The sequence below is a fragment of the Pezoporus occidentalis genome, unplaced genomic scaffold, assembly GCF_034315485.1.
Source record: "Pezoporus occidentalis ecotype Australia unplaced genomic scaffold, CSIRO_AGI_Poc_V1 ctg100, whole genome shotgun sequence".
NCBI classification, from domain to species: domain Eukaryota; kingdom Metazoa; phylum Chordata; class Aves; order Psittaciformes; family Psittacidae; genus Pezoporus; species Pezoporus occidentalis.
Window position 1 is genome coordinate 27,743 of NW_026912780.1, and position 10,256 is coordinate 37,998.

At 39.8% G+C, this 10,256-nt stretch overlaps 1 protein-coding gene across 1 annotated transcript in view; it reads left to right on the plus strand.

The window, feature by feature from the left end:
* PNPLA8 (patatin like phospholipase domain containing 8) overlaps window positions 1-10,007 on the plus strand; it is a 37,608-nt gene extending 27,601 nt beyond the window's left edge. The window contains exons 9-10 of the mRNA XM_062612020.1: window positions 7,088-7,283; window positions 9,363-10,007. Coding sequence (XP_062468004.1) covers window positions 7,088-7,283; window positions 9,363-9,637 — 471 coding nt within the window. The 3' untranslated portion in view covers window positions 9,638-10,007. The remainder of the gene's footprint in view (window positions 1-7,087; window positions 7,284-9,362) is intronic.
* Window positions 10,008-10,256: the final 249 nt, after the last annotated feature.

Genomic DNA, 10,256 nt, shown 5'->3' on the forward strand with positions numbered 1-10,256 from the left:
CCTGTTTTTCATTCCTGTCTTCTACTCTGGGGACATTTTCTGCTGCTTATGTAAATGCATTGAGCTAGTGTCCTGGGTTTAGCAGTAGCAGTCAGTTTTTTCTCCTCCTTAGTAGCTGGTGCAGCGCTGTGTTTTGACTTTCAGCCTGGGAACAGCGCTGATAACACTGATGTTTTTAGTTACTGCTCAAATGTTTAGTCTGACCAAGGACTTTCTGAGTCTCATGCTCTGCCAGGGAGGAGGCGAAGCCGGGAGGAAGCAGAGACAGGACACCTGACACAAACTAGCCAAAGAGGCATTCCATATCACAGCACGTAATGCCCAGGATGTAACTGAGAGTTAGCCAGAAGGGCTAGGACTGTGGGGTTGGACTAGGTATCGGTCAGTGCTTGGTCGGGCGGAGTGGGGTGAGTTATCGGTCGGCTGGTGCTGAGGTGTTGTATTCTCTTCCTTTGTTATTTCCTTTATCATTGTTATTCTTGGTGGTAGCAGTAGTGATTTGTGTTATACCTTAGTTACTAAACTGTTCTTATCTCAGCCTGTGGGAGTTGCATTCTTTTCGATTCTCCTCTCCGTCCCTGTGGGACTAGGGGGAGGGCAAGAAGGGGGGGGAGCGAGTGAACGAGCCCTCTGCCTGGTTTTAAACTTCAACAGCTGGTTTTACAGATGATTCAGCAAGGTGTAGCTGTTTTACTTACGGAAATTAGAGGAAATGTTTTCAGAGTAGTTATTTTAATTTTTCTAATTAGTAACCACTTGGTACAGTGCAGCAATTCTTCAAACTCATTATTTGAAGCAATGAGCCTTACCCTTAGTCTGCATATTTATGTTATGTTGACTATAAGCATGGACTTTTGAAAATACTTTTCAAAAAGTCCATTCAGAATCTGAGCCTGTCTTGTCCTGTGATAGCTTTGTACTAATTCTGTCTCCACTTCTTCACAGAGTGAAAGTAAACAACAGAGCAAGTCTGTAAAAATGAACTAAAATGCAAAGCATGTCTGCACAGACAGTGAGGTGAAGTGGTTACTATGGAGCCAACAAACTCAGCTTCCAAATATCAGACTTGGCTTTGTTAGTTATGTATCCTTCATCAAGTGCTAGGCTATTTTCCTCACAAAGTTTGACATCATTCAGGTGAAGCTGTGCCACACACAGGATGTTACATAGAGCAGTTACAAGGCACAGCTTGAGTCTGACAAAATTAGGAAGTGCAGTGCTAGTCTATGAATGTACAAGCTATTCTGAACTTGTTAGAAATAACTGCCCATGGTCAAATATGGGTCAAACTGATATTATTATTATTATCATTATTATTGTAATATCCTAATTTTAAATAACTGTTTCCAAAGTTTTGACTCAAAAATATGAGTGTCTTTATGCACGTTCATTAATTATTTAAGTAGGACAAGATTATAAGAATGTTCTGTGCTACCAGACTCCCAAGTAGTCTGAGCACTTTCTTTGAGATTTCCCACTGTATTTTCCTTCTGATTGTAGAATTTGCCCCTGTCTCTTTCATAGTGTTTAATCAGGCTTTTCTTTATTCCTAGAACTGGGCAAGCAGAATTTATATTGGAGTATATGCCTACAAAATATGCATTTTTCCTGCTTTAAATAATTTACAGTCTGGTAGTCACATCATGAGGGAGCTTTCCCTGACTGATTTGCAACTGTCAAAAAAACATATAGAAAATATTGGCTATGGCTTTAGACTTCTGGATAATGACCATCAAGCCCTGAAAATATGGTTACAGTTGCATTGTGATGTATTTTGGAAAACCTATATGAAAAAGAATTTCATTGTGTTCACTTGGGAATTAGCTGCTAAAACATTAAACAAAACATAACAATTGAATGTTTACCACTTGGAAAGCCTGTGGCAAAAGACTGAATATCCCAGTTCCTGAGTTCACTGCTTTGCAGTCACTAAAAGCTTGGCTTTTTATGTGTATTAATCTCCATTTTCAGGTTAATTCATTTCATTGTTTCCATTATTTTTGCTAGGAATACTTAAAAAGCCTTTTCCCTACTGTTTACCTGCCTGACAACATTAAGAAAGTTATGCAGGTTTTTTCATGCTTACTTGCATTCATATTCGTTCTGCGGCACTTTGTGTTCAGTGAGCTGCCAGCAAATTAAGCTGACTCAGGTGCAAGGCTAGGTTTGACAGAGCCTTGGGTGACATGGTTTAGTGTGAGGCATCCCTGCCCATGGCAGGGGGGTTGGAACTAGATGATCTTAAGGTCCTTTCCAGCCCTAACTATTCTGTGATTCTAAGTGTTGTGTGGTTTTGCAAAGTTCAGCATACGAAGAATCATCTGGTGCTTGCCAGTGCACTGACCATAGCAGCACAGAAGGACACAAAAAGGAAGGAGTGACTCATGTATGTTTGGGAAATGAGTTTGCAGCCAGTTTGAGAACTGGCTAAGTGAGAAGAGATGGTGAAATGTAGGGAAGGCCAGACAATAAAGAATGGGAGATTTAAAGAATCAAGAGAAAAGGAGGGGTCTGCTCTGGCCGTTTGCCCAACACTGGGTCCTGAGTCAGAACTCAGGACAATCGCACTGCTGTTTGTCAGCAGTTCAGTCATTTGAAGAGTTCCTGTAAGTTACCCTTTCAGTTACAGATTCTGAGGTATTCCAAGGAAAATGCATGTTTGCATTTTCCATAAGACTTAGAGTGGGCTGACAAAGTTCAGTTTCTAATAAGAATGGCCTTTAAAGTGTAATTTCATTTTGCAGCTAAAATAACACACATCTGTGATTCATACTCTATTTCTTTAAATAGAGTAGAACCTTAGGAAAATTGAGGAGGACAGGATCTCAGGGAGTCCAGCCTCCTGTTCAAAATAGGAAAAGCCTCAAAGTTAAGTCAGTTTGCTCAAGGACTTACCCAGTTGAGTTTTGAAAATACCCTGCATGGAGATTCCATGGCTTCTCTGGCTCTTGTTCTGCTCTGTGATTCTATGATTGTAAGCAAAAGAGTGATATGATGGATATCTAATAGAGTAAGCTGATTTGAAGCACAGTATTGATCAGGATGTGGTCATTATCAACCATAATAGCTTTGGAAGAGAAGAAAAAAAATCAGTTGCCTTCCTTATTGAGCCCTACTTCTGACTTACCAAACATGACACGTATGCTAGAAGTTATGGTATAGGTGTCTGAATTGAAAATTCTTAGGAATGGCTATTTACTAACACTTCAGTAAACCTAAATTGGAGACTGCTTAAATATGGAAATCACTGCACAAAGCTGTTAATCGTCATCACAGTACATATTTGGTATGCGTAGGTATGTGTACTTTACCTTCCTTTGACCTTTTATTTATCAATATTATAAAAATGTTCTATTATTTTAGTATTATATACCCCCTAACCATGGACAGTACTAATTTTCCCATGGTGAAGCAAAGCTGTTTAATCAAATTATATTGATAAGATTAGTGGAAATTATTTGTTAAGCATGGTTTTATTCTAGAATTTAAAGGAAAAGCAAGCACTGCAAAGGTAACTATTAAGATTTTTAGATTAAGATTCATGGGGAATTACGTCAAGGGGAAAAACATCTTTGTATTTTGTTTTCTGTGTAGAAGCTAATTTAAACATAAGCAAAAGTTAATAGGCACTGAAGAGACCATTCATTGGAACAGTGTTTTGAGCAAAGCAGACAGTATCCAGAAGGAGTTCAAAGAGCTTTTTGTAGGTTGAAGCGAAAGCTTAATTAAAAAATAAGTCCGAAAACTCAGCACAGTAAACCTGGTTTGGCTTATTTATCTAGCACAGCTGTAGCTAAAGGGGTTTTGTAGAATGTTTATCAACTCCAAAACCTTTTGTAGTCTACCTATTCCTGAGTAGAGTTGCTTTTTATTACTGTTCTTGTAATGGTCGGGTATGGGATACATGGGTTCAGGAAGATTTAGGGTACAGGAAACTGTTGCATAATGCTTATTGTAGTCAATATTCTGTTCCTTTTGTATTTTACATGTTTTCTTTGTATAGATTTTTGAATGCCTGTAAAGATATTTGTCTCTCCTATTGATGTTTTCAGTTTAAGTTTTTCCTTTATAACTGCATTTTTAAGGCATTCCCAGTGTAGAAAGTCTTACTGAATTCAAAGTCTAAAGCAATTTATTTCTTAGTTGAAGTGAAGGTCATTTTACTTCCAAGAAGTGCTGAACTTTTTGAGATTTGCTGGATCAAAATGGATTCTTACTGGTCCTAAAGTACTTTATCCCAGCCTCATCACCTACACTTTTGCTAGCAAAAGATGTCTCTCCTTACTTCCAGACTTTTAAGAGTAGCTTTTGTTCCTATTAGTCTTTGGCTGAATTCTGATCTTCAGACAACTTAAGCCTCTCATTCTCAGAGCCTGTCTCTTGATGAAGAGTTGAATCATCCTGATCCCTGATGAAAGGCAGTACAGAAGAGCTCAGGCAACCTAGGAGATCTCTCAAGTGCATTGATGACAACTTCCTACCACAGTTGATGGAGGAGCCAAAAAGGAAATGTACTTTGCTGAACCTGATGCTTATGAAGAATAAAGGACTAGTCAGGGATGTGAAAGTTAAAGAAAGCCTTGGCTACAGTGACCATGAGATGATGAGTTCAAGATCCTAAGAGAAGGCAGCAGGGATAAAAAGCAGGACTGCGGCCCTGGATTTCAGGAGAGCAGATTTCGTCCTCTTCAGAGCTCTTCTCAGAAAAATCCTATGGGCTGTGACCTTGAAGAGAGGAGTAGTCCAGGAGAGCTGGCTTGATACTCAGTGGTCGCTTTCTTCAAGCTCAAGAAAAAATCCATCCCAGTAAAGAGGAAATCAAGCAAAGATGGATGGCATGGAGGAGCAAGGGGGTCCTAACTGAACTCAGACGTAAAAAGGAAGTGTACAAAAGGTGCAAGCAGGGGCAGGTCACTCCAAAGGAATATAGATCTCCTGACCAGCCATGCATAGATGGGCTTAGGAAAGCAAAAGCTGGCCTGGAGTTGAATCTGGAGAGGAGTGTTCATGGCAATAACAAAAGTTTCTGTAAGCACGTAAACATCAAAAGGAAGACTAGGGAAACCATGGACCCACTACTGAATGAGGCAGTGGAGCTGGTGAGAGATAATAGAAATGCTTAATTGCTTGCTGCCTTTGTCTCAGGCTTTACCGGTAAAACCAGCTTTCAAGAATACAAGGCCCCTAAAGCTAAAGAGAAAGTCTGGTGCTAGGAGAACTTACACTTGGTAGAGGAGAACCAGTTTAGGAAGTGGTTGAACAACCTGAACATACATAAATTCATAGGGCCTGATGGGTTGCACCCATGAATGGTGATGGAGCTGGCTGATGCTATTGCAAGGTGGCTCCTGATTATCTTTAAATAATCATGGTGATTGGGAAGGGTTGGGAAAGCAAGTACCATTTCTATATTCATGAAGGGCAGGAAGAAAGCTGTGGGGACCTACAGGTTAGTTGGCCTCATCTCATCCCTTAGGAGATGATCGAGGAAGTCCTGGAAAAGATTTCCAAAATCATGCAGGACAAGGTGATCATGAGTAGTCACTGGATTTACAAATCAGTTCATGATTAATCGATCTGGTAGCCTTCTGCAGTGAGGTGACTAGCTTGGTGGGCAAGTAGAAAGCAGTGGATGTTGTTTACTTTAGATTTAGTGAAGCCTTTGACACTTATCTCCCATGACAACACAGGCAAGCTGACACAGGCGAACAGTATTAACATCTTCATTAATGACTTGGATGATGGGACAGAGTGCATCTGCAGGAAGTTCACAGGTGTTGCAAACCTGGGAGGAATGGCTGGAATACAAGATGGTTGCACCACCACTCAGAGGGACCTCAGCAGACTGGAGAATTCTCATGAAGTTCAATAAAGAGAGGATCCTGCACCTGGGGAGGAATAACCCCGTGTACCAATCCACACTGGGGACGGACTGGTTGTAAAGCAACTTGTCAGAGAAGGACCTTGGGGTCCTGCTGGACAAGCTGAACACGAGCCAGTGATGCACCCTTGTGGCAAAAAAGGCCAACAGCATCCTGGGCTGCCTTAAGTACAGTCTTGCCTGCAGGTGAAGGGAGATAATGCTGCTTCAAGGCACTGCTTAAGGCCACATCTGGAGTACTGTGTCCAGTTCACCAGTACAAGAGAGACATGAATCCAGTGCAGGGCCATGAGAATTTGAGCATCTTACATGAAGAGAGACTCAGAAAGCTGTCCAGTCTAGAGAAGAGAAGGCTTAGGAGTACAACTAAAGGATGGGGGGGTGGGAATAAAGGTGGAGCTGTACTCTTCCCAGCAGTGTCCATTGAAAGAACCAAAGATGATGGCGCAAATGGAAACACATGACATTCCATCTGAACACAAGAAGATCTTTTACTGTGAGGGCGGTCAAATACTGGAATAGTTTGTCTGGAGAGGTTTTGGAATCTCCATTTGTGGACTTGATATGGCCTTGGGCAGTGTGCTGTAGCTGACCCACCTTGAGGAGGGGGATTGGACCAGATGAGCTCAATAGATGCCTTCCAACCTACATGATTCTGCAATTTTCCAAGTCTTAAAGTCAGGCTATAACATCTGTGTAATGACTGTGCTTATAAAGTAGCTTTGGCCAAGCTCAGCTCTTTTTAATTTTAGAATCTGCAGGCAGTCATTGTGATTTTGTTAGAGAATATATCCTTTTAATCCCAGTAATAAACATTTTGAAATGCAGGCTTTTTATTACTGATTTTTGACAGTTTAAGAAGCTATCACTCTGTCTTACGTAAAAGATGAAGATGATGAAAGATTTCAGAAGATGAAATCATAACTCAAGATATTCCAGTGAATAGTGCTCTTCTGGCCTACTTCTGCTGCTGCTCACAACAGCAGAACTGACTGCAGACACAGGCACTCCTCTGATGGTGTTCGTAAGCCCAGGAAGCCAGGCACAAACAGAGCAGTTCCACAAAATACGGAAATCAGTGCTTGTTTGGTTTAACTGGTTTTGTATATTAGTGCTATGCTAGTTTTGTCTGTAATTGTGGTTTCTCTTGTGAGAGAACTCTTGTTATATAGAGTACTAACATTTGTGTTTATTTTTAATTTACAGGATGGAGGCCTGCTGCTAAATAATCCTTCTGCACTGGCAGTTCATGAGTGCAAGTGTCTTTGGCCAGGTGTTCCACTGCAGTGTCTAATATCACTGGGCACTGGTCGATACGAAAGTGAAGGAAAGACCAATGTCACATACACCAGTCTGAAAGCCAAACTCACAAACGTCATCAGCAGTGCAACCGACACAGAAGGTCAGTGTCTTAAGATATGTTTGTATTGTGACCATTCTCAGGTTTTTATGTTTCATAGAATTATAGTTCCAGTTCAGAGTGATCTGCAACTTTAGTCTTTCCCCTTCTACTCTCTACCTGCCGCATTGAAACTACTTGAAACGTGTCTCTCTGTAACTCACTATGTGTACTTGGTGTTTCACTACCAGTATTACAGGTTTTCTGGAGATGGTAACATGAATATATTTCTAGCCTTCTCTCCACAAATCTTCCTTTTCACTATGTTGTTGCTAAGCTCATTCAGTTCATGAATTCTCAGCTGTGAATGAGGTTGTTAATATAGGTATAATAAAGATAGACAATACCTTAAAATTTATCAGAATGGCAATGAAAATCCAACAAGATTTATACAGAGTGGTATGTTCTCACTTGTGCTTCAGGATAAAGGTATACTCAGGAATTAATTTCAGTAGGAAAATCATATTTTCTTACATTTGGTTTGTTCTTCCCATAAAATGAAATGCTTAAATTTAATATAGAACATTGATTGGTTTTCAACAACTTTAGAAAAGGTATTCTAGTTCTTTGTGTGCTTTTATACCTGGACTTTTCCAAGGACTAGACTGTACCTGCCAATGGTCCTAACTTCCATTGCTGTCAGGAGGAGCCACACATGTGTTTACCAAAATAAACTCTGTCCCTAGGATGGGAGTACACTGGAACTCTGTCACTGGCAGTTTGCATCTGTTTTGTTTTTAATATGCAGATGCTTCCCCACCTTACAAAGGAAACTGATACTGCAAAAAAACTAGGAAACAAGAAATGCTCTTACAGTGTAGATCCCTTGCTGTGTGGCCTCTGTCAGTGGACTGTCATTAGTAAGGAAAAGCTAGATTTTTGGGCCACCTTTGTATTTTGTCCAATTGTGGAATGGCAGTGGGAATTGTGGGAAAGAGTGACTTGCTGCCCACTTTCTATCTAGGGAAGAAAAAGTTTAATTGCAGATGAAAAAACAGGCAAGAAATTTGATGGGGAAGAGGAAGAAAGGAAAGATCACTGTGGAGACCAAAGGAGAGGAAATAGAAAGAGGAGAAGAGTAGATTTGAGCAAATGGGTAGTTATGTTATGAAGGAAAAAAGGAGAGACCATTAAATAGGGCAAGAAAGACTAGATGTGGCAAGACAAGAACAGAGACAAAGTGCAGTAATTCACAGGAGGAGGGACCAAGCAGAGAAAATTTCAGGTTAAGAAGAATCTTTTGCTGTAGTCTTACCCATGGTATTTTTTTCTCACTTTAAAATTTTTATATGACAGTAGATGTCTAAAAGAATGGAGGAGCATGGTAAGAATACGAAGAAGGTGAAAATAAAAGAGAATGAAAGATGAAGGAAGTCATGGAAATGTAATTTTAAGGGAGTCAACAAACAGAAGAGAGATCTAAAAGGAGAGAGAAAATGGGTTATGAAAGAGGAAAAAGGAAGAGAGGAACATACCAATACATTACATAGCCAGTTTATGATTATACTAGTTAACTGAACTGTTATAATTCAACTTGAACATTTTAAATTAATGTTAAACCCCAAATCTGTAGTACTATATAAAAAATCTAGTTGCAAACAAAAAAAAGCTTTAAACCTAGCTACTTTTTACTGCAGTCTGAGAGAAGACTATATAGCTGTCATTTCCACAATACCTACTTCCCTTAGTACTGATTGTGACAAATCATGGGTATCATGAATTGCAATGTGTAAGTTACGTGCCTGATCTTCAGTGTGCACTCTCAGTTTTAAAGGAATGGAATGTACATGTAATTAAAAATCTGGATAGCTGCAAAGCCTTCTTAATTGTCATACCAGTGACGTTGGCATAGAGTAAAAGCAGCAGCTTTTCCAGGGTAAACAGAGCTACAGGGTCATTTGCAAACCTTCTAATGAGAAAGGGGTTTTGATAAAGCAGTGCTGGAAAAACATTTACTCAGCAAAGCAGCACATATTTACACTTACTGTGTCACTGCAGAGCACTTGTTGTTCAGAGACCCTGGAGGACTATTTGTCTGTCTCATGTAAATATAATGGTTCCCTTTCTTTGTTTTCACTGCAGAAGTTCACACCATGCTGGATGCACTGCTACCTGCTGATACTTATTTCAGATTTAACCCTCTTATGCATGAAGACATACCTCTAGATGAAAGTCGTAAAGAGAAACTCAACCAGCTGCAGACAGATGGAATTCGATATTTAGAACGAAATGAAGAAAAACTGAGAAAAGCTGCAAAAGTATTAATGCAAGAAAAAACAGTTTTGCAGAGACTTCAGGACTGGATGCGGTTAAAGACTGACATGTATGAAGGCCTTTCGTTTCCTTCCAAATTGTGAATATGTAATGCATGAAAGATCATAAATATAAATGTTGTTCCAGAAAAATCCATTCAGTGCTGTAAAGGTATTTACTGGGGGTAAATAACATCATTGGAAAGCTCTCAAGAGTTCGGGGGAAAGCAATTCCGGATGGCTGGTGTGTGCACACTTACTTGTTACAAGGTTTTATAGTGTTAATTATTTTTTGACCTTTACAGATCTTACTGTTGCTCTGGAGTTTCTTAAACTCAGTAAAACTTAAAATTGTGGAAAACAATTGCCATGCATTTTTTGATGTATGTACCATAATTATGGTGGCAGTAAATCTTTGTTTATCAACTATCAGGCTTATTCAAAACTAACAAAAAATAAAACAGTCATTCACTTTAATGTAGGCAACGTACCTGTAGGCTCTTATGTAGCCAGTGAATTTAACAGAAATGTAATGTTCTTACGAAGACTTTGCCTGTGTTAATTGCACTTTTACCTCTGAAAGATGACCTTTAATATTTTTTTTTATTTCCAGTGGATTTTGTACATAACAGTATTGACTAAGTGTCGTGATTTAAGCCCAGGCCATAAGTCTGCCATGCAGCCCTCTCGCTCACTCCCCCACTTTCTTCCCATCCCCCCCCCC